The sequence below is a fragment of the Danio rerio genome, chromosome 4 (genome assembly GCF_052040795.2).
Source record: "Danio rerio strain M-AB ecotype USA chromosome 4, GRCz13ab, whole genome shotgun sequence".
In the NCBI taxonomy this organism is placed as follows: Eukaryota; Metazoa; Chordata; class Actinopteri; order Cypriniformes; family Danionidae; genus Danio; species Danio rerio.
The window spans coordinates 4,418,178-4,443,433 of NC_141024.2; the positions used below are offsets into that span (position 1 = coordinate 4,418,178).

Consider the following 25,256-nt stretch of genomic DNA (forward strand, 5'->3'; position numbering starts at 1 on the left):
CACTATTTACTCTCAAGTGAATCCAAACTTTCATTTTTTTTCTGTTGAACACTAAATAATGGAAGTCCACTGCATAATACATATGCTAGAATAGTTGGTGGTTCATTCCCCTGTGGCGACCCTTAATAAATAAGGGACTAATCCGAAGGAAAATTAACAAATGAACACTAGATACCCTAACGAAAGATCCACTTATTGTCATAGTAGGAAAAACAAATACCTGGAAGTCAGTGGTTACATGTATGCAACATTTTTCAAAGTATCTTCTTTTGTGTTTAACAGGAAAAAAAAGAGACTCATGGAAAAAAAAGTAAAGGGTGAGTAAATGATGACCAGATTGAAATTTGTGGGTGAACTATCCCTTTAAAATTAACAAGTTCAGAGATATCTCAATTCTTTCTTTTGTAAAATCAAGGAGCAACGAAGAACTATTGTTAGATCGTGGTACTAGAATCTCTACGGCAGCTAAAGCTAAGCATTTATGAATGACTCTGTCTCAAAATATACTGATATTTTATAAACAGTTCATCTTTATCAAACCTATGAGCACCGTGCACTGTGAATTACTATACTGTGATCCTCATACGAGTCTGTTAATGGCTGGAAGTCAAAAGTTGGGAGTATTTTTGAGAAAGAGAAGTCTGTTATGCTTATCAATCATAATTGATCGTAATCAAGCACTTAATTAGCATACTAGAATGAGTTCAGTGCATAGCACTGTCACTTAACGGCACGAAGGTCGCAGGTTCGAGTCCTGTGCCAGTTGGCATGTCTGTGTGGAGTATGCATGTTCTCCTCGTGGATTTCCTCCGGGTGCTCTGGTTTTCCTCACACTCCAAACACATGTGCTGTAGTTGAGTTGGATAAACCAATAGTGTATGAGTAAAACATATGCTACAATAGTTGGCGGTTCATTCCACTGTGGTAACTCCTGATGAATAAGGGACTAAACCAAAGGAAAATGAATAAATGAATGATTTCCAAAGGACCAAGTGACTTCAGATGAACATTGAAGATTCTGATTAATATTGCTGAATCTTGTGATATAAATTAGGCTTAGCGTACGTTCACACCGAAAGCGGCGAGAGCGTCAAAGTAGCCGGAAGTCATTCATTTTCAATGAGAGCCGGGCGGGGATAAGAGTAGAGGAGAGTTGAAATCAAGTCAACTTTATGGTAATGAGCTATGACGCGGTTCGGCGGCAACCAATCAGAATGAAGAAGTCCACCGCTTGATAGAAGTTCAGAGAACACAGAACTGTGAACTTTGGTTCCGACCACAGTTGTTCCCAAGGGTTTGATGATTGTGGTCGTCGGATTTACAATGTTTTCAAAGGAACATGCATTAAATAAGTTACTGGCGAGTTACTGATGTTCATTAAAGTTATATAAATTTATCTCAAACAAGCGGGAAACTCACGCGACTTGACAGTACTAAACAGTATAGCTGCTTCAGGATATTTCAGACATATGGACACATATTGAATAAATAAAGCAAAGCCACACCAGACGCAACTTAATCTTCCATTGTTATATGAATTTGATAAGAAGTGCGCAACATTTTCAAGCTAGAAACATGTTTTATGCAGGAATGTAACTGATATGCTGCAACGGCTCCTTTAAATACGAGATCAATGTAGCGAGTTTAGACGCTCTCGCCGCTTTCGGTGTGAACGTACGGTTAGTCTTTATCTCAGAGGTTGCCACAGCTATTTCAGCTATGTTTTAAGCAGCAGATGCCCTTCCAGCTGCAACCTAATAGTGGGAATCACCCATACACTCTCCTATTTACTCTTACACTCATACACCACAATCAAATTCACCTACAGCGCATGTGTTTGGACTGTGGGGGAAACCGGAGCACCCGGAGGAAACCCACACCAACACGGGGAGAACATGCAAACTCCACAGAGAAATGCCAACTGGCCCAGCTAGAACTCGAACCAGTGACCTTCTTGCTGTGAGACGACATTGCTAACCATCGAGTTATTTCAAGTTATGATAATTATTCACAGCATTGCTGTCTATTTAATGCAGAAATATTGAATTATTCCGAACTTTTGAACTCCTGCTTTTTTTAACTCTTTGTGAAAGATTCATTTTCCAAAAGAGAAACTGCCAAAGCTTAGAATTATAAATCTTCAGCCTCAAAACTCGGAGAGGAATAGATATGCTTTCTAAGAATGACATTGTGTACTGTGAACAAAAGTGTCTTCATGCATGTGCTCACTTTCTTGATGTAAAGGCTCTCGGCAGCTTCTCAAATGTACTGTTTTTGTTTCCCTCTGGATTTAAGAGGAAAATACTTTATGTAATCGCAGGAATGGGTTGGTGATGATTGTTATCATGTCACGTTTGTTTACGCACTTACCCAAACGGCTAGATCACTTTAAAGGGATAGCTCAACCAAAAATGATCTCTTCTCCTTGTGTGGTTTTACTAGAAAACCACATAGAGGAGATATTTTGAAGAATGCTGGTTGCTTGAACACATTAAATTCCTTAGAAGAAATCAAGTTTACTATGGAAGCCAGTGGGTGTTACTAGCATTCTTCAAAATGTCTTCGTTTGTGTTGAACAGAAGGAAGGAACTCAAATAAGATTGAAACAATTGGGCTAAAAACATAGAATAGTTGGCGGTTCATTCCGCTGTGGCGACCCCTCATAAATAAGACTAAGCCGAAGGAAAATAAATGAATGAATAAGTAAACGATGACAGAATTGTACATTTTTGGGTGAACTATCCCTTAATTGAGTCTTTATTTATTAAGTTTTCAATTTGTAGCACATCTTTTTGTTTGTCTCAGACTATGCACTCGTCATCACACTGAACAAATTAAAGAGATGAAGTATAATGTGTGTGTGTGTGTGTGGTGTATCTGAGTGTTGTTATGGTGACTGCTCTCGATGCTCTGGTCCACGCAAGAGAGATTTGGCTGTCACGCTGAAGGGACCTGCTTACTTTCCACATCTGACGTCAAGAAACAAAACAGGCTGGTTTACATACACACGTCTCAAGTGATTGTTGTCTCTTAAGACTCGATCCACTAGAAGAGATGATCAAATGAATGCTAATTATATCTATATGCTGACCAAAGCGTGCCGTTATACTGTTTTATTGGTCTCCTACACACTGAAAATTAGATGATTAAAGGGATTTACTAATTGTTTTTAAGGTAGGTAGTTGCAAACAGTTTATATTTGCTGCATTTAAACAAATTAAGTTGAACATAACTACATTTCATTTGTTTAAATTAGCTCATTGAGTGCAGTACTTACAGTAGATTTACCTTTAATCAAGATCCAAACACTTCAGTATTCTTACTGTAGTATCCAGACTGAGAGTCTACTCTTCTCTGATTGGTCAGTTGACCCTACTCTGAATTGTCAGATGGGCTCTGATTGGTCAAATGTTCCTACTCTGCTTCAAATGATCATACTCTGCTCTGAGTGGTCAGATGACCCTATATTGCTGTGATTGGTCAGATGGCCTAGTCTGTTATGGCTGGTCAGATGGCTCTACTCTGCTCTGATTGGTCAGTAATCAAACACTCATTACCATATGCGGATTTCAGCTCTTCCTCATCACTAAACACACTGATATGAACAGTAAGTCTGCTCTACTCTACTATTTATTCTTTTAAAGTGCATGTACATTTTGAATTTCTGCCATCTAAACAACCCAAAACAAAGTCTTACAAGTTATAAGTTATTTTTTTAGAGAGATGTTTGCTAAAGTCTTTAAACTTTAGGTCCCACTTTATATTAAGTGTCCTGAACTACTATGTACTTGTATTAAAGTATAAATACAATGTACTTACCGTGTTAAAAATGTATCTGAGTACACTTGGGGTGCTCTTAAGTTGGGATAGGGGTTGGGTTATGAACAGGTTTGGTGGCATGGGTAGGTTTAAGGGTGGGTTAAGGTGTAAGGGATGGTCAACAGTGTATTTACAAATGTAACTACTGAAGTTAGTTACAGGTGTAGTTACATACAGGTATTTATTCAAGCATAAGTACACAGTAAATACATGTATTTACACAATAAGTACATTGTAACAAACTATGAAGTCTTCTGTAAGTACATATTAGTTAAGGCCACTTAATATAAAGTGGGACCAAACTTTATAGCCAGTTTCAATTACAAAATCAAAACAAGATAATAAAACAACCAATAAAAAACTACTGAACCATGAATTAAAGATAGTAAACAAAAGCTTAACACTTCCTAGATCTAGAATAACATGCAACAAATGTATAATTTAAAGCATGCATTAATTACGTAAAATAATGCAAACTGTTTAAATAGGAAACATTTATTTCTGTTACCTTTTCAACCACTAACACTAACAAAGTTGACATTTTCCATCATTTTATGCTGGCTCAAGATGCTAACCTCAAACCAAATATCTCAAGGCATGTCTTTAATATAATTGTATGTGGTTTTTCATCATGATATTGAATGAGAAATTTGTTGATATAACACAGTAGCAGAGTTGACATATATCGAGTCTACTATTGGTGTATTCCAGGGATGCCCAAACTCAGTCCTGGAGGGCCGGTGTCTTGCAGATTTTAGCTCCAACATGCCTCAACACACCTGCACGGATGTTTCTAGAAAGCCTAGTAAGAGCTTGATTAGGTAGCCCAGGTGTGTTTGATTACTAAACTAAGTTTTGCAGGACACCGGCACTCCAGGACAGAGTTTGGGCATCTCTGCTGTATCCTAAACATTTTGTTGGAATTAATGACAGAATAATAATGACATGCATAATGCTTTCCAGAGTTTCCCGCAAGAGGAAGTGACATCACTTGTAAGTCAAATGCTTTTACAATCAGCACTTTACAGATTGCCACATGCCTTTTCATAATGTAACAGAGTCGACCAGAATGTGGGAGTTGTTCAAACTACTTATTTTAAAATTAGCTAGAACAACACAATTCTCGAGATTTTGAATAGTTGACGGCATAATTCTTCAATTCTTCTTATGTGCAATCCACCTAAATTTATGTTATGTTAGCTTGATGGATTTGTGTTGGGACAACATGAATAAATAGCCTGATCTCACGAGAAAACGTAAATATTTTACGTTTTGGCAGTTTAGTGGCTAATTCGTACAAATTCGTACGAGTTCAGTCGTAAGAAATTGTACGATTTTAAAAAGGAGGCGTGGCACCTAACCCCACCTCTAAACCCAACCGTCATTGGGGGATGAGCAAATCGTACTAAAATGTACGAATTAGATCGTACAAATTTGTACGAATTAGCCACTAAATGAAAACGTTACACTGTAAAAAATAAATCTGTAAAATTTACGGTAAAAAAACGGCATTACGGTAAAAAATAACATACGGTAAAAAAATTTCATTTTTACGGTAAATTACCGTATTTTAATAATTTATCGAGGTAATATGTCTGTATTTTGAATGATCAACATCTACACATCTTTTGTTACAAAGTTAGACACGTTAGCACACCCACATGCAGGTGGTGATGATGAAGTTACATAATGAGCCAATGCTCATCATAATCAACATTTCCCACAAGCAGAAAAGACTATCAGCATATAGAAGGTGCTCAGTGTCATTCACACAGCTACTAAACACCAGTATGGTAACACGCATAAAATTAAAGTCATGAAATAAACATTGTTTATCAACATTAGATGTAACATAAATCTCTAATGTACATAACTGATGGGAAAACAACTAAAAAGATCCATATTAATGTCAACCAAATGCATAAAAAGTTATGTGCCATGCAGGGAATTCTGGGAAAGTCAATTTACGGTTATTCGGCGTATATATTAAGGAAATATACCGTTAACCAGGTAACGGATTTGTACTGTAGCATTTTTACAGTTTTTTACCGTTGAAATCACAGCAATTTTTTTACAGTGTACGAATTGCCGTAAGATTGTGTTGGAATAAATCGTGTGGAACCCTGGGTTTTTTACAGCGTAGTTGAATAGATACACAAAAAATAAAATTATACTTAGTTATTTCATGATAATTGAAGAAGAATAAGGTTCAGGAACTCAAAGTAATCAAAATAATGAAAAGGTAATTTAGTTTAGTTCAACTTAGATGAGTTAAAGTTATTTTAAGTTAATATTTTCAAGCCGAAATATCCCTAAATACATAAATAACCTTAAGAAAAGTTTTGTAAATTCAATGAATAATGTTTTTCAGTTACATTTCTTCATAAAGCAATGGATGCATGGTACTATTTAAGATCACCATAAGGACGTTGTCTTAAGTAAAGGATAAAGCATAGACTCTAATCTGCTTTAGTGTTTAACTGGGCTTTACTAAATACCCCTGCTGCCTTTCTTTCACCCTAAGTTTAAGCACTTGGAAGAAAACATCTGCTGTTTCAGTAATGAGCAGTGCGCATGGATCCATTCATTCCCTTGCGAATCATTAGTAATCTGTTTAGAAACAACCTCAAGTTTTTGTAATCAGTGTGTGTGTGTGGAATGAATGGCTTTCAGGAAGTGTTTCTCCGGGGTGCCAATAAGCAGTTCTCACTCTCGGCACACACACACACACACACAATATTTACATTTTTATTTCAATAGTCAAACGATATTCAAAGTGTCGAACGCAGGGTCTCGTGCAGCTGCAGCTTTGGCTTTTTTTTTCTCTTCTTTCAGGCTGACTCGCCACAACATGATACAGTAAAAGGAACTGTGATGTGTTGATGGTGCTGCTGGGTTTTGTTGTCACAGAAATGAATATTCTGGCATCAGTTACAACCAGTTTGCGACTAGTATGAGCTTCTTTCTTCTGTGAAAAGAAGATAGAAAAGAAGATAGTTTGATGAGTGCAGGCAGTCAAAGAGCGTTCAAATGATGATGAATTATGAAAGTCAACAGCAACTCAAGTATCCAAAATAATCGCATCCAAAGTAAACGTTTGTTTTGACCTAATGGTGTGTGTAGTGTGTACATTTATTATGTATATACAGTATAAATGCACACATGTATATGCATATATTTGAGATAATATTTATTTATATTTAAATATAAAATGTATTTGTATATGATTCAAATTATATATCAATATACAAAATAGCTATGAAAGTAAATAGTTTAATATAATGCACACACATATGTTGTCAGAGCATTCATTATGGATGCAATTAATCATGCTTTATACACAAAAACAAAGTACAAGGCACTTGAAAAAGTAGGTGAAAATAATAATGCCATAAATGTTTTGTTGTTTTTGGTTTTTTCATCTGTAAAGTATTGCTATTTTAAGGAAAATTAGGATTGGGTTTATTTTGTTTATATGCACATTACTCCCAATTTTTCATTTCTCAAAGTCAGCAATTTCAACACGCTGTTAAAAAACAAATCCTGCAATTGTTTCCGATATTTTTTATGATTACTCTAATTGTATGTCTATATGTTTATTTAAATAATAGAAATGGGAGTTGAAATTAAGCTGTAAAAATGTTTATAGAATTATTATAGTTATTATTATTATTATTATTATTATTATTATTATTAAATAATTGTAATATTATTATTATTAAATAATTGTATTATTATTATTAATATTATTATTATCATTGTTCATTATTATTATTATTATTATTATTAAAAAAATTGTATGGTTATTATTATTATTATTATTATTACTATTATTATTATAAAATAATTGTATTATTTTATTATTAATAATATTATTATCATTATTCATTATTATTATTATTATTATTATTATTATTATTATTATTATTATTATTAATATTATTTAACAAATTGTATGGTTATTTTTAATATTATTATTATTATTATTATTATTAAATTTATTATTACTATTATTATTATTATTATTATTAAATAATTATATTATTATTATTAAATTTATTATTATTATTTTTATAGTATACAGTAATATTAAAATGTTAAAGCATACATTGCACCTATAACTGACTTGGAATTGAAAATTTTGTTCTATATGAAGCAATTACCAATCAGATTATATAAAAAAGCCCAATGTGGCTATCTTGCATGCAAATAATAATAACTATGAGTATTTAAAAAGTAACGATCCTAAAATAGACTTAATATAAGAACAAAACAGGAGATATTTTTGTTAGAATCACCCATTGTCCTGAACATAGATACATATGAGGCTTTATTAATGGCTGTAGTTTTTAATATGGGACATATTAAGCCATATGATGTAGGCTTCACTGTATCAATAATATAATTAATGTCAATGTCAGTTTTAATTTCTATAGCAGTATTAAACAACCAAAGGTTGACCAATGTGCTGCACAATACAAATCACAAAAAAAAAAGAAATAAAATTGTAGCTAAAACAAACTATTCACATTAATAAAATGCCAAATAAAAAGGTAACTTTTCAACTTAGATTTAAAAACAGATATTATAAAATATTGTACAGTGTATTTGAGAAAAGGTCTCCCAACATACGCCAGTGTTGATGAGAGATTGTTGTTCACAGTTCAGATCAGCAGGACACTGCTCAGTTCTTCCAGGTCAGCGAGTGTGAGCTTCTCTATTCTCCTTTTCTGAGAGTCTCTGTTCTCACACACTGGAGTTTAACAGCGGCAGTCTAGCGGCTGATATTTCTGTTGAGATGAAACAGCCTCAGGAAGAGGAAGAGAACTGAAACAAGATTGGATAATGTACAATTAAAGACAAAATGATTCCCCCTACTGTAAAAATAAGAATTATTTCCTGAGTCATGTTTAGTAGAGATTTTTCTATTTTCACAGTATACTGGAAAACATGATGTCTGCAAAACTGTTGCAAACTATGTATTTGTGTTAAATTGAAACAAATTAAATAAATAAAAATTCTACTTAATTTGTTTGTTAAAAAATCAGCCCAATAAATTGTTTACAGCCACCTAATGTAAAAAAAATGAGTAAATCAAAGGAATCATTTCTGAATATTTTTTTTCAGTGTATTTCCTATTATTCTCCCAGAGAAAGTTCATTTACACTTTAAAAAATGATGGGTTGCACACGATTCCTTCATGTTGTCCCAAGACAAATCAATTAAGTTAACTTAAGTGAAGTGCATTGAACATAAAGCAATTCGGTTGCCAAGAATTGTGTTGATTCAACTCATTTTAAATAAGTAGTTTGTCCAAGCAGCAAAAAAAAAAAAACTTTTTTGAGCCTAATATTTAATATTTATTTTAATATTAAATATTTAAATATATTAAATATTTATTTATTTGATATAATATTTACATATTATTTTTATTATATTTATATTAAATATAGAAACAGCTAAGGTTACAGAACAAACCTCTGTTGTCTAATGGCATCTAATTAACCTTTCCTTGTTAACCTAATTATAGTTAAAAAGATAAATCATCCAAAAATTTTATTTGACAGAGTATTTTCTCTCTCTCAAGTGGTTCCAAACCTTTATGAGATTCTTTCGTCTGTTAAGCACAAAAGAAGATATTTTGAAGAATGCTGAAAACCTGTAACCCTTAATTTTCATTAGTTTTTCCCTATATGTAAGTCAATGTTTACAGGTTTTCAGCTTTCTTCAAAATAACTTCTTTTTTTTTCATCTGAAACTCCATAAAGCTTTTGAACAACCAGAAGGTGCCATTTAAAACATAAGCACACTGGAAAACTGAAACCCAGTATACTGTAAATACCCAAAAGTTCTGATTGAAAATGACAATTGACGAACAGAGAAGGCCAAATCGGAGCACTTACTCTGGTCCCCTGGGCTCTATATGCTGGTTGGGGAAATTCTAAATTGAGCCCAAACACTCTATTACAATTGGCTTAAGATCGGCAACCGAAATTTGAGACATTGCAACCTGCAAAACCTGGGGAAAAAAGAAAATAGCAATTGGCATAACAATATAATTTCCTGTTAATTACAATAACGTACGTTTCTCTTTACCACTATAAGTGAAAAACTAAACAAAACAAATGAGATCTTCCCTATTGATTATATCTGGGTCTTGCACAAACACCACAGTCAGTCTAACAGTATTTCAGTGTGCAGAAGATATAGCTCTTTTTACAGTAATTAATCATGCTGCATGCCTTAATTTCACAATCAAATTCTGAATACAACATATTACTGTGAATTTCACAGTTAAATCCTGTAAAGCATAGGTCTCAAACTGGATTCCTGGATTCCCGCAGCTCTGCACAGTTTTGTGTCAACCCTAATCAAACACCCCTGATCCAACAAATCGAGGTGTTCGAGAAGACTCCTGAACACTGTGAATAGTTGGATCAGCTGTGCTTGATTGAGGTTGGAACAAAACTGTGCAGAGCTGCGGGAATCCAGGAATCCAGTTTGAGACCAATGGTGTAAAGTAATACTCATGTAATTTACTGAATTGTGAAATTCTGGGAATTTCTTTTACAATAGGCTTTCCGAGTGTGCAGTTGTTGTCTGATTATTATGTTTCAGTGCTTTGTCATCGTAGTCAGCACAGTGCCCTCACAGAACGGTCCCCAGCGGTCTCAACCAGATGAAGACCCGAAGACGAGCACAGGTAAAGACAAACAGCAGTGTGATTTTACATGCTGAAACCAAATCCGCACTCATGCACACAGAATAATGGCTCTGTAACTTCAGACCTGGACGTGTATCAGCTTCTTCACCCCATGGAGCTCATATAATGTCAGTGATCAGACTTACTGACGGACACATCATATGAACATTGAACATTTTAGGGTTTAGGCTTTAAGCATCCTTTAAGCAGACAAACTTTTGTACAGCATTATTGACCCACAGTTGAGGTCAGAATTATTAACCCCCTGTTTATTTCCCCCCAATTTCTGTTTAAAGGAGAGGATTTTTTTTTTTTTTTACACATTTCTAAACATAATAGTTTTAATAACTCAATTCTATTTACTGATTTATTTTATCTTTGCCATGATGACAGGACATAATATTTGACTGGACATTTTTCAAGATACTAGTATTCAGCTTAAAGTGACATAGCTCAACTAGGTTAATTAGGCAAGTAATTAGACAAGTCATTGTATAACAGTGGTTTGTTCTGAGGACAATCAAAACATATATGACTTAATAGAGCTAATAATGTTGACCCTAAAATGGCTTTTAAAAAATGAAAACTGCTTTTATTCTAGCCGAAATAAAACATTTTAGGAATTACTGTGAAAAATTCCTTGCTCTGATAAACATCATTTGGGAAATATAATATATAATATATATAAGGAAAAATAAATTCACAAAATAATAATAATTGTGACCTCATCTTTATCAGCTGAGCACATTTCATAGCAATTTTGTTAGTATTTGAAATATAATTGTCCAATAAATATACCTCTTTCTTCATTTGTGGTAATATCACACTAAGGGGAGGATATATTATATAGTGTGTTGCATTTTAGCTATCACATATTAAATTACCAGATGGCAATGCCAATATTTATGAGGTAAAGTGTTTGTCAGTTTGTTTGTATCTATTTATATTAAATTTGATAGGGGCAAACTAAACATTATGACCAAACTGTTTTTTTAAATATACATTTATTTTTATTAACAATAAAATAAAATCTTACTGACCCTAAACAATTTAAGTATATAAAAAAATATTTTAATATATAATTTTTTTAAAGTCAATATTTATTGTGACCTCCCCTAGCACGAAGGTCATCCATTATGTTATATTATATTATATTATATTATATTATATTATATTATATTATATTATATTATATTATATTATATTTAATTTAATTTAATTTAATTTAATTTAATTTAATTTAATTTAATTCAATTTTATTTTATTTTATTTTATTATATTACAAAGATTTAACATTTTAAAAAAATATTAGTGTTATTAGATATTAGTCACTAAAACTGCAAAAAATAGGTGAGGAAACATTACTGAACAGCCGTTTGTTCTGTTGCTTGCTTTTGATTAAGGAAAACCTATTCTGTTTGTCTTTGAACTAATTAAATCTAATTTAGTTTTTAGCTTCACAAATTTTTATCTTTTTTATTTTTTGCATAAATTTATACTAGTTTAAATGAGGAAATAAATACACACATGGAGAAAGTGATTTCATTTCATATTTACCATAAGAGGGCGCCACACCTCAGAGGGATTAGGGTGGATTAGGGTTTGTGTAGTATATGGCAAGCAGTTTTAACATGTATGTATGACGATTTCAGATGCACAATTCCTTATTTAAAATATAATTTTTCTCAGGTTAAGTCAATTCTCTTGTATGGTTATTAATATGTTTTTAATTGCCTTCAAATTGAAATTGATAAATATATATATATATTAGAATCTTTTTATTTTTATTTTACTAGAACTTATTTATACTAATATCTTTTCCATTAAGAGTCTTTCATTAGCTAGTAATGGTTGTTTAGTTACTTGTAAGTGTTAGAGTACTTTAACCTACTGTATCAGTTAGATACTTCACTGTAAAACAATCCTGGTTGCCTTAAATTTTCAAGTTGAATCAAATTAACCTTATGAGTCCATTGAACTTATATTAAGTTCAACTGACTTAAAACAGCTCAAGTAACTTATCAAATTAAGTTAGAACATGAATAACTTAGTTTAATAAGTTACAATGATCTAAAACATATGCTGTCAGGACTGATATATCATATAATATTTACAATGTTGTTTTTATTGTTAGATACATAATAAATAGAGACTAGCATTTGTGTCAGACCTGACTTGTAAAAATGTTACAATTTCACACTTTTGCCATTGACTTCTATGAGGATTTGTCAGTGAGATATCAAGCAACTTTTGATTAGTATGCATTGCATCTATTACACTAGTGTAAATTGTAATTATATTAATAGTTATTATTTAAATATATTAAACATATGTCCTTATTTAGTTTTGTGTATTTTGTGATTCGTGTTTTTATTATTTAATTAAGCTTTTAAATAGCATTATGAGATCTTGATCTTTCCTCCAAAAGCTTTAATGTTGAAAAGTGACTTTTATTGGCATTTTTAATCATGTGAAGTGATATATTGTCTGTTTTATGTTGTAAACTACAATACAAATCCCTTGTAATAAACTGCCTGTAGATTATTTTACAGATTTAATTCTCTCTATATTATTTATTCAACAGTATCTTGGCTCAAACTATTAAAATGTCAATAAAAGTCACTTTGTTAATCTGCAGAATTCAATTTTCAACATCAAAAGTCGACAGAGCAGAGATAAAACTCCCATAATGCAATTCACAACCTTAAATAAACAGAAAGCACCCTGTAAACTAAAATACATTCAAAAACTAATATTTTACAGTGTAGGATCAAGACAAAATAAATATTTTTATTGATAAATGATACAACAGCTTGCCATACACGCTTCCCGTTAGAAAATAGCATGTTGTTGAGTGCCACCAGGAGGACAAAAGGAGAATTACAGTCTGGTGTGTGAGGATCAAGGTCAAATAAGCGTGTGTAGTGCTGACTTCTTTAGGTCAATATTTAAGCAGCGCTGACGCTAATAAACCTGAGCTGACAGACATTCCTGCCACACTTTGCTGGTTTTGAGGATGTGACATCAGTATTTACACTGGTGTTAAAATCACTTGCCACACCCTGCTTTAAACTGGAGCTTCTGAAATATAATGCTTGACACCCTTATGTTGTTTTCATAGTGTGTGAGACCTATTGGATTGGATTTATTTCACAAGACGTGTTTATCAGTCATCAGTTTTTAATATTTTCATTGTTTTTATTTATGAACATTTATATTTATTTATGTATTATGTCATCTTTGCATCAAATTACAAGAGCAAACTACCGCTTGTGCAAAGTGTTTGAAATGCAGAGTGTATTGGGGCAGGACAGTACATTTAATGTTGTTCTCTCTTCTGGCTGCCGTTATCAGTGTCACAGATTTTTTTTTTCCTTTATAGACTTGATAACATCATCGAGTCTTTTCATATTTTAGCAAACAAGATTGTAAACAAATGATTTGTTATTTTCTCCCATTCACTGCACTCTATGTTTCCACACTGAGAAACCCGGAAATGTGAAAAGAGTCCGTTCAGCCAAATTTTTATTCATTATTTTCATCCTAAAGTGCTTCCAAACCTTTATCAGCTTCTTTATTCTGTTTAACACTAAAGAAGATGTTTTGAAAAAAGCCAAACATCTGTAACCATTGACTTCCATAGTAAAAAAAAACACATACTATGGACTTGAATGCTTACAGGCTTTCAAATTTCTTCAGGATTTCTCCTGAAGAAAAAGAAACTTAAACAGGTTTTAATTGATTTAGGGTTTTATTTGGTTATTTGGATGAATAATTAAAGACAATTAAGACTGAATATTCAGTTTTGGGGGAACTGTGCCTTTAACAAATGCAAGATGTTTCTATTAAACATGTTTTGCATGGACCTTCAGCATGCACTGAGGCGGTGAATATCTAGGTATTAGGTTTTTTTAGTGTCTCAACATATAATACAACATATGAGAACAGTTGTCAAACATCGTGGTCCTTGTCTGGTCTGTGTTTGTGGCTGTGTGTGTTTGCTAATATTGTGAGTACTTTATTAAAGACCCAAAAGCTTTAAGCAAAGGTTCTGTTAACATTACTGGAAAGATGTTTGTTCATAGCCTTAATAAAAACTGAACTTGAGCAGAAGGTGTGTTTTGCTGCAAGTTTGATTCTGATGTAATACACACTGCTGCAAACTGTATGAATGTGTGTTTGATGTGTGTGTGCTGGACAGTAGAGAGTGTGTTTAAGGAACAGCTGGTCTTCATAAGCATACTTGCTGCATAATCCAATACTGCTGTAATTCAGATGAGCACATTCAGCCTCCTCTGGCCAAGAGCGTCAGCAGAACATTATAGAGCAAATATTATGCTTGTCCTGAATCAGTCCTTGAATAGCAAACGTGCAGAACTCAAAGAAGCAAAAATAGCAGAGCAGAAGGAGGCCTGGATGTGTGAAAGGTTATAAGTGCTGTGGATTCCTGCAACTCTCATGATTTCAGATAAGAAGTTCTTATCAGTCTTTGTGTAATGAGTGTCAGTGGCTTACGGCCAGTGGGTTGACTGTCCTTTAAGCATTACTTATTGGTAGTAGATATAATTCATTTGGGGGTGGCATGGTGGCTCAGTGGCTAGCAGTGTCGCCTAACAGCAAGAAAGTCTCTGGTTCGAGTCCCAGCTGGACCAGTTGGCATTTCTGTGTGGAGTTTGCATGTTCTACCAGTGTTGGTGTGGGTTTCCTCCGGGTGCTCTGGTTTCCCTCACAGTCCAAAGACATGCACTATATTGGCTTTAATAAGTTACAATGAACTAAAAACATATGCTGCCAGGAATAATTGTGTAGAAGTGTAGAAATAAAGCAAGATAATAATAATAATGACAAGATTTATTGGCTAAAAATTAATTCCTTACACAAATAACCCTGCACCCATGCTCAAACCTTATATAATTAAAATAATGCCAAACATAACAATTAGTAATTGGCTATGTGACCACACAAAAGTAATTAACATTCAATGTACATACCATTATACACTTGTCTATGCAAAAACAAGTAAAAATAAATGCCTGAGTATTTTAAATGTACAGTCCAGCCCGAAACTATTCATACCCCTGGCAAATTTTGACTTCAAGTTATTTTAAATGTAAATGAAAGCGGATACATATTTCTTTTCCCACGATAATGCCTCTTTTACATCGTCTTATCATCTTTTAGGAGTAGCCTGTGTCATTTCTGCTCCCCCTAAAATTGCTGGTGAAATGAAAGTAACTTAAGGTCAGAATTTGGCAGGGGTATGAATAATCTCAAATTGTGTCATTCATTAATTTTTCTGCGGCTACAGTAGGTGCATTATTTATCAGGGGTCACCACAGCGAAATTAACCATCAACTATTCCAGCATACACAGCGGATGCCCTTCCAGTACAGGGAAACACCCATACACGCTCATTCACGCTCATACGCTATACTAAGTTAATCATGTTCTAACTTAATTTATGAGTTATGCAAGCAGTTTTAAGTCAGTTTAACATATTAAGTGAATTAATTCAATGAACTCATAGTTCATTTGATTCAGCTTACAATGTTAAGGCAACCAGGATTTTTTTTTTACAGTGTACCTAAGGCCTACTTGGAAAAACAAAAACAAAACAAAAAACACAAAATAAAAGCAACAAGATGAAAAAGAAGTTGAAGAAATCCATTATTCATTCATTCATTTTCTTTCTAGCTTAGTCTCTTTATTAATCAGGGGTGACCACAGCAGAATAAACCGCCAACTGCAACTTATCCAGCATATGTCATCACACTGCTGATGCCCTTCCAGCCAAGAAATTCATTAAATTATTATTATTATTATTATTATTATTATTATTATTATTATTATTATTTATCATTATTATTGTGGTTAACATTCATGTTGTTAATTATAATTATATTTTTAAAACCATTAACATACAGTGCTAGATGCTTATTCCTTAGTAAAAAATGTTTAAAAAAATATAAGCAGCAAAAAGTGAATGACACGTTTTTTTTTATATATACATTTTCAGTGTTTAAAATAACATAGATGTGATGGGGAAATATAAGATTGCTTTTAAAAAGCAGCTAAATTCCTTTGCTTTTTTTTTACTATCAAAAAGTCCTTTAAAAATAAAGCACTTGATCCTCCTGACCAGGTTTATACTATAATTTGTCCCATCCCAGACAATAAACCATTTCAAACTAATAAAAAGGTGAATAAAAGTAAAATTTTCAGTGTAATCATGTTGTCAGAGCAGAGATCGAATCCCATGAGGCAATTCAAAAGTGTAAATAAACACCTACGAATCATGAGCTAGTTCAAATGAGCTGAATCATTTGGCATTTCTGTGTGGAGTTTGCATGTTCTCCCCGTGTTGGCGTGAGTTTCTAAGTGCTCCGGTTTCCCCCACAGTCCACACATATGCACTATAGGTGAATTGAATCAACTAAATTGTGCATAGTGTATGAGTGTGTGTGTGAATGAGTGTGCATGGTTGTTTTCCAGTACTGTGTTGCGGCTGGAAGAGCATCCCCTGCGTAATACATATGCCAGAATAGTTGGTGGTTCATTTCGCTGAGTCGACCTCTGAAATAGAGACTAAGCTGAAGGTATGAATGCATCATGAGCTGTGGACAGTTCCTGACAAAACACACATTCATGACTGTCCATTAGCAGATATTTTGTTCTTTCACACTTCTAGCATATTCAGCTGTGTGTAATACTGACCGGATTCTCTCTCACACACATCTAACTGGTTTTTCAGGTTTTTGTGTATTTACCTCACGGCTCAATCATGTTTAGGAGTGACTAAAGCTTCATGCCGGGACTGGAAATTCTCCTGAGTGTTGTCAGCAGCAAATATTTTCACCACATAGCAAAACGTACACAAGAATGAAGCAATCAACACACGTTATTGAACTCGCTCTTCATCTGAAGTCAAGATTTTACCAAGCGCAAAAGAACAGACTGGTTCTTCCATGAAATAAATACATCAATTTGCATGTTTTACATGATCAACATTGACGCTTTACAGAAGTCCACACTATAATCCCTTTCAATATGGCAGCTCAAATGCCTTCGGAACGGTAAAGTCTAGATCGGATATGCGGCCGGCCGGAAGTGCGATATGCACATTAATAAAGCAGCATTTTTTTAATGACACTGTTTAACAATAATTAATATTTTTACAGTACTGTGAGGGTTGGGTTTAGGGTTGGGGTGGGGGTAGGCGTTAAAAAAAAACATTTTATTGGGTAATTTAATAGATAACATAACTAAAACTTGGTACAACTACAGTTTTTACATTACTGTGACGGTTGGGTTTAGGGTTGTGGTGGGGGTAGACGTTATTAAAATACAACAAATGAGAAATTTAATAAATAATAGAAATAATTTGCGTTTACTTCCGGCTGCAAACGTATCCGCTCTAGCAACAACCCTTCGGAACTGTTTATTGAAGCCCAAATCAGAGAACATATCCTCCTTTTGTCATACTAGGACATATTGAATCTGATGATTATATTAATAGGCACACCACAAAGCATCAAGGAGCAAATAAAGTTCAAGCAGCTATTTTTGCTCAGCACCAATTGTTATTTTAATTGTTCAACTTTGTTGTCCTGGACTTTATGTGTAAAGTGACCTCGCAGGTCACATTCCTCCTCTAATTACCCTTACATCCACTTGGCATTGTTGTTGTGGATTATTTCCTCTTCCTTTAGTTGTATTATTATTATTATTATTATTATTATTATTATTATTATTATTATTATAGCACACACATTCGTTTTAATATTCATTAAAAACACTCACGTCATGACTCTGCGTCACTCTTTTTAATTATTGTGATAAATGCATTAACTGCGGATATTATGTCTAATAACAAAATTATATGCTTAATGTAAGACTTTTAGTATTATATGTAGACTAAATACGATCTGTATCTTACTATAGCGAAGGCTGACTTTTTTATGTTGCCTGGTAACCCTCCCTGGAGCGTCTAGTCGCGTTTTTTATCCAATTTCCACAAGCCACTGCCCTGAACTCTCTGATTCGCCGAATGACACAAATCCCGCCCCTCACCCAATCAGATACAGCTAGTTAATCCGACGCCACGGTGCGTCATTAATATTCAAGCACTGAGCGTTCGCCGTAGTAGGATTTGTAAACGTCTCTTCTGTCATGCGCAACGGTGGCACTGCCATGTTGGATCTCAAGCTCGGTGCACAGGAGTTCAGATGAAAGTTTAGAGTCTCAAGACGACATCGGATAAGCAGACGAGGATCGCCTTTTATTTCCGAGACCCAGGATCTCTCTTAACCCTCCTCGGCCGAGGCTCACGGGTCTGGATATGAGCGGATTGGGATACAAGCTGCGGTGATCAGAGATCAATGAACGCATATTTTCTATTTAACACTTCCTGATCACAAGTTCGCACCATCGGATTGTCAAAAATGAGCGGTCCACCTTCAAACAGGAGGCCTGCGCTCAATGTTGGCTCTATTCTTCTCACCCATCAGGAAAACGAAGTGCTCTTCAACCATTTGGGCAAGAAATGCAGCGTAAGTTCCCAAGCGTTTGCTTGATTTCTTAGCCAGGTAAATGTTCAGTCATGTTGTCTGATGTTGCCAACTCGATACGATGTATCACTTAAGATTCCATTAGAACGGAACACGTATACAATGTATCACTTAGGGTTCCATTGGAACGGAACACACACACTTTCAGGAATGAGATGCAGAGTTTAACATGCGTATCTGTCTGACAGAATGTTTTGGTGCAGTGTCAACACGCATTAGCCTTTCTGTATCCGGAATGTTTAAAGTTTCAGGTGAGCTCATGGGCCTAGTGCTGATATTCAGGTAAAGTTGGTTTTATATTCGCACATTCAGAGTTTCTCCTTTATAATTTAATTTCAGAAAAGTATTGTTTGCAGATTGTAAATAGGGAAATCAAATTAACAGCCATTGGCTGTTAACGTACAACTTCAATCAATTAAATAGAGCTAATGTTGTTTTGAAGTCTTTTTTTTTTTGTGTATCCCTTTTTTATTTTTTTTCAGCTGTATCCTTTCTTTTTATTTTATTTATTTATTTATTTATTAAAGCGTTCAACAAGAATACAAAAATGTACAGAAAAGGTACAAAACCTTTAACAACAAAGGTAGAGAACAGAACAAAATGTTGTTTTGAAGTCATACTTGCATGCTATTTCAGACCGAATATTCAATATATATAGCATTGTAAACAATATAGGGAGCATGTCACACAAAAAATGAACGAATAAGCAAATATAAAACCAACTAGGCATGGGACGATAACTGTCTTCAAGCTATACCGCGGTTTTAAAACCGACAAAATTTTCTGTAATACGGTTTCTAAGGTATGTGTAACATTTTTTATTTCCTTTTTTTTTTTGCTTTGCTTTTAGGACAACCGTATCTCCAGCAGAAAAGATATCTAAAGTTGCCCTTTTAAATTGTAAAGAAATCTGTGTTTTTGAAACTAATGAAGAAAGCAGAAGTCAATGATTAATTTTTATTATTGACATGACAGCTCCAAAATATTTAAAATCTTTCAAAAATATATAATGTATAGTTTTCAAATGGGGGAAAATGTTTTTTACCCAGACATTTAAAAAGAATACATTTCAGAGCAGTAATAACAATACCGTGAAACCATGATATTACCCAAGGTTATCATCGTCAGAATCTTATACCATGCCTAAAACCAACCTTACCTTAATACTTCTGATTAAATCATTTAAAACAAACTCCCATATACATATCCACGTCTAATATACAGAATAAACTCATACTCTCCAGTCTGAGTTGGTAAATAAAGTTCGGATAAACTGCATTGGTGGTTCATCTGATTGAAAGATTGTTATGGTGGTTTGTGCACTCTGTTTTTCTTAATCATTATACTGGCACAGGCTTTTTATTATGTTCCTGTAAGTGCTTGATTTAATGGCCTGTGTTTATGACAGACCGAGCCAGTCACCTGACTGCACCTCATAAAACTCGTCTTCCTCCTTTGAGAGTGACTGTTTCAGATTCACAACATAAAGCAGACCGGGGTTCAGATTTGAGACTTTCACCTATAGAGACCAGCTTGTGTAATAATGGTAAACCTGGCTTTCATAAGTGTTTCTTCTAAGAGGAAATTGGCATGTTGGTTACACTGTTAAGAATTTAACAACATATTCAAGGTTGGGAGGAGCAATTTTAAGATTTGGCTTTATTAGTTCATTAGTTAACCAGTCACTTAAGGGTTTTATAAGTCTAATGGTTCAAAAAATGAACAATTGTATACAAGATTTTTGTGTATTTTCACAGCAGTACACTGGAATTGAGGCAAATACTTCCCATACCATATGTTAAATACCATAAATGCCAAAGATTTTGAGAAAAGCCATGAGATAATTCATTTTAGGCTGCAAACATAAAAAAAAAAATAAAAAGTTCCTGCAAAATCCCACAGGGACTGATTCGTTAATTTTGTTTGTAAGACTTGTATCATGCACTTTATTTAATGGATATGTTTAAAACTCAAATTTCACCGCATGTTTACTCTATAACGTTAGTATGTTTCCAAATTAACCCATTTTAGCCATATTTACTTGCAGAATATGTTAAAATAAACACATGCATTAAATTAATTCATTATCTATATGTATTAAGGTGTTCACATCAATTTAAATTCCCAAATCTTAAAATATGCAAATAAAGTAGGCCCTATCATCTTTAGTAATTCAAATAACTTTTGTCAGAGTTAAATGTTGAAATATGGTTGAAATAATGTTCTGTCCTTCAGTCTAATAAATATATTTATGCAAAAATAAAATAATTTTGACCTAAAATGATCAAATAATGAGTGATCATACTAAAATTTAAGTTTAGTGGCAAAATATTAAGATTTAAAATGACAATTCAAATGTCATCAAGTGATTCTAAACATGCATTTGTCTGTCTTTCCGCTGAATGACGTTTAGTGCGGCTCTGTCTCATATAGATCATGGTAAAAATGCATGATAGGCGTTTCATTTTTGACCCAGATAAACAGATTATATGTCATCATAATCATGCTGCTGAATGCAGTCATAAACTCAAGTTGTTTAACCATCACTGTAATCAGATTTCCGTCAGTCTGTTGTGTCATATCATGTTGAAACTCGAATGATCCTCCTTGCGTTAGGCCTTTGATTTGAGTAATATTTTGTCCAGACGCATAGAATCATCTGCTTGCTCACTTATTCATCTGTAGGCGTAAACTTCTGTTTCCTCATTCCACTGCATTACCTGTTCTGTTCCTGCAAGAATAAACCCGTGTTGTGTGGATCATGAAAATGAAAACTTCTGCTTTTGACTTGAGAGCACGCAGGTGTTTTATATATGTGGAACTAGAACCACCAGACCCAGAGGATTTAGAACTGCCACTGTTTTTCTAAAACAAGTCATTGATTTTTCACTTCAGGGCTGCACAATAATGGGTTAATATGCATTATTGCTCTTGAGTAACAGAGATGTTTCTATTGAGATAGCAGTGTAACATTCCCCTAGAGAAAAGCCATTTTTATTAATTAAAAAAAAAATTGTAGGGTTCATATGCTTCTAGAAGGTACTTTAATTTCAGACTAAATTCAAGGATTAGATTTTAGATTCGAGGCCTGGAAAGTATTTAAAAACAAACATCGGTACTTAAAAGTGTTTAATTAAATTTGAGATCAAATTTGTTCATGTTTTTGCTTCAACAATTGTACTCAATTGTCAAAAACTGAGAAATTTAACTGAGAAATCTTGTTAACCGAGAAATAACACTTTCAATATTTCAGAAAGCGCAATTTAATATTACCAGTATTGAATTCAACAAATTTTATTGAAGATCTTTAAACATGACTGTTTAAAACTAACAAAATGTTTGAAAATTACTGAAATGTTTTTTTTAATGGCATTATTAAATGTAACGCCCTCACTAAGAAGTCGGAATATGAGAAGGTCTATGAGTTTTAGGAGTAAATTTCTTCAGTACTGTCTGAAATGATAGGAAAGTGTGTACCAGTGCGATCAACTGTGCTCCTTATAAATGATAACTCCAACTCAAAACGCATCCAAATGAAAATGTCTCACTTTATTAGGGTTAGACTTTTCAATGTCTCCACAAATCCCGTTTTGAAACGTGCCTCCTGGTCATCATAATCGCAACTCAACATCTCTGCTGTATTTATCAATGTTTGTGATTGGTGTTTTATAATCTATGCAGATGCATAGGAAATCCTCCCAATGTATTATGATTATGATTTATTTATTTTTTAACGGACCTATTCATTTAATCCCTTAAAATTATCCTCAATATCACAATGCATGTTGTAGAAAAAAGTATTGCGATGTGCTGATAATGACGTTGACAGTGCATTTGTAATATCAATGCATCCCAAGGGCTTATAATCGCACCTTTTGACATTTATTTATGGAGTTATATTTTGCAAGCCTGTTCATATTGGACCTGCGTGCTGTGGCATGATTGAAATGGGTGTGTTGTCCACTTTTCTCCTTTGAGGATTCGGCTGATTTGCTCTGAATCGCAGAACCGTGAGCTGTGAACTTCTTTTTGCTTGTTAGTATTCATGCTGCGATTTCGCTAGTAAAGGGAGCAGTGCTCTGGAGCTGCATTGGAAGCAGGGAAGACTTTAGTTTTAGGCCAGGACTGCTGGATCAGCCCGCTCTGAGGATGTGGGCTGCTGATTTTCTGAGTTTCTGGCTGTGTTTGTGTGTGGTTCTTCTTTTGCATGTGAATGTGGGGGGGGTTGTTGGAGAACCAGTCCTCTCAGGTAGTTCCTGCCGGCCAAGTTTCTATCAGTTTTGTTTTTCTGAACTGTGAAGATTGCTGAAATCTCACATTTTTTTAAAAGACATGTTTGAGTACACAGAAAAAAAAATATTTTATTTGATTTACTTTTTTTTTTTTTAAGGTAAATGGTTTCAAACAGGGCTGAAATGTTTCAAACGTTTATACGGGCTGAATTTTAACAAAAAAATTTTAAGTTGAACATTACTAGATTAAATATACTTTGATAAATTATTAGATTAAATATAATTTAATACACTACTAGATGACATATAAACAGATACTTTGTTTGAAGGGATTTTGACCAGATGTCGTATTGGACACACAAGATTAACCCCCCAAAAAAAGAAATAAAAAGAGAGTTTTTCTTGGTATTTTTTTGTCTTGTTTCTAGTCCAAACATCTACATCTCAAAGCGAAATGATTTTACGTAGCCCACTGGCAAATCATTTGACTTGTTTTAAGAATAAACTCTTAATTTTTACTTATTCCTTCTGAAGTTGACAATAAAAAAACGAGACAAAGTAAAGTACGAAAAGCATTTTTTTTTTGCATTGTATTTAGTCAGTTTCTGTACCTGAACACTCTTAGACTCTCCAGAAAACTGTCAAATAGTGCAAATTATCTGGAATTAGGTGTATTCATATCGCAATATTTATCGCAGTTACATAAAATATCGCAATATCAGTTTTTTTTCGCAATATCATTTTTTTTCCAATATCCTAATTTACTGTAAAGTCTAGATCTGATATGCGGCAGGAAGTGCAATATGCAAATTGATATAGTAGCATTTTTTATGACACTGTATAACAATAATTAATATTTTGACAATACTGTGACAGTTGGGTTTAGGGTTGGGGTGCGAGTAGCCATTAAAAAAATAAAGTTTATTGGGTAATTTAATAGATTACTTAAATAATACTCGGTACAATTACTGCTTTTACATTACTGTGATGGTTGAGGGGGGTACACGTTAATAAAATACAATAAATGGTAAATTTCATAAATGATAGAAATAATTCTTGTTAACCTCCGGCCGCAAACGAATTCGATCTAGCAACAACCCAAATTTACATACTGTAAGTGATACGCGTGAATATATGATTCTTCTATATGTCCATATTCTTTTATATAAATATATTATATTTTTAGTTTGTTAAATTGAACTTATTTTGTTATATATATATATATATATATATATATATATATATATATATATATATATATATATATATATATATATATATATATAAAATTTATATTAGAAATTAAATGAGTATATCATCTATAAATATAATTGTTTATAGATTTGTATTTGTTATAATTACATTGTTAAAATGCAATAGCTTATTTGAATTGTTTTAGTTTATTTTAATAATATTTCATTTGTATGTTATTATTAGTTACATTTTGATTGCTTTATTTTATTTTCTCTTTAATTTTAGACACACACAAACACACACACATGCACAGATTATATAATCAATATAATATAACTTAATATAGTATGATATAACTTGAATGTACACACATATATGCATAGAACAAGTATTGATTACAAAGACGTTGATTTAATACCATAATAAACATGTTCAAAACTGCTTCATTTCTTCCATATTGTCATGTTTTTCAAATTTCTTTTGGTAAATAAAATCTTAAGAACTCAATTTGTTAGAAAGTGAAATCTCTACATCTTGAATGCCTACCCTGTCACTTTTGATCAACTGAATGCGTCCTTCATGAATGCGTACATTCATTTCTTCTTAAAAATGCCTGTGCATAATAGCGGCATTCTCAACAAATGCCATCTCTGTCCTTTGATCCTCATCGGTGATGTCATCACAACGCATGCATGAGTTCACCAATATTACATCACCGCATTTCTTTCAGTAGACGTTCCT

At 33.3% G+C, this 25,256-nt stretch overlaps 2 protein-coding genes across 10 annotated transcripts in view; both read left to right on the forward strand.

The window, feature by feature from the left end:
• The window catches only part of LOC147844603 (uncharacterized), a 240,158-nt gene extending 229,536 nt beyond the window's left edge, over window positions 1-10,622 (forward strand). For 2 of the 5 annotated variants that reach the window (XM_088649938.1, XM_088649939.1), the window contains 2 exons: window positions 4,783-4,812; window positions 10,438-10,622. In XM_088649938.1, coding sequence (XP_088506064.1) covers window positions 4,783-4,812; window positions 10,438-10,557 — 150 coding nt within the window. In that variant the 3' untranslated portion in view covers window positions 10,558-10,622. The remainder of the gene's footprint in view (window positions 1-4,782; window positions 4,813-10,437) is intronic. The other 3 variants (XM_088649935.1, XM_088649936.1, XM_088649937.1) reach the window with 2 other exon arrangements.
• An 8,078-nt stretch (window positions 10,623-18,700) lies between these two features.
• The window catches only part of waslb (WASP like actin nucleation promoting factor b), a 32,362-nt gene continuing 25,806 nt past the window's right edge, over window positions 18,701-25,256 (forward strand). For 4 of the 5 annotated variants that reach the window (XR_015481875.1, XR_015481876.1, XM_087246300.1 and 1 more), the window contains exon 1: window positions 18,701-19,071. Coding sequence is in view for 3 of the 5 variants with exons in the window: in XM_087246300.1 (XP_087102426.1) it covers window positions 18,964-19,071 (108 nt within the window). In the remaining 2 variants the exon portion in view is untranslated. 5 annotated transcript variants of the gene reach the window in all.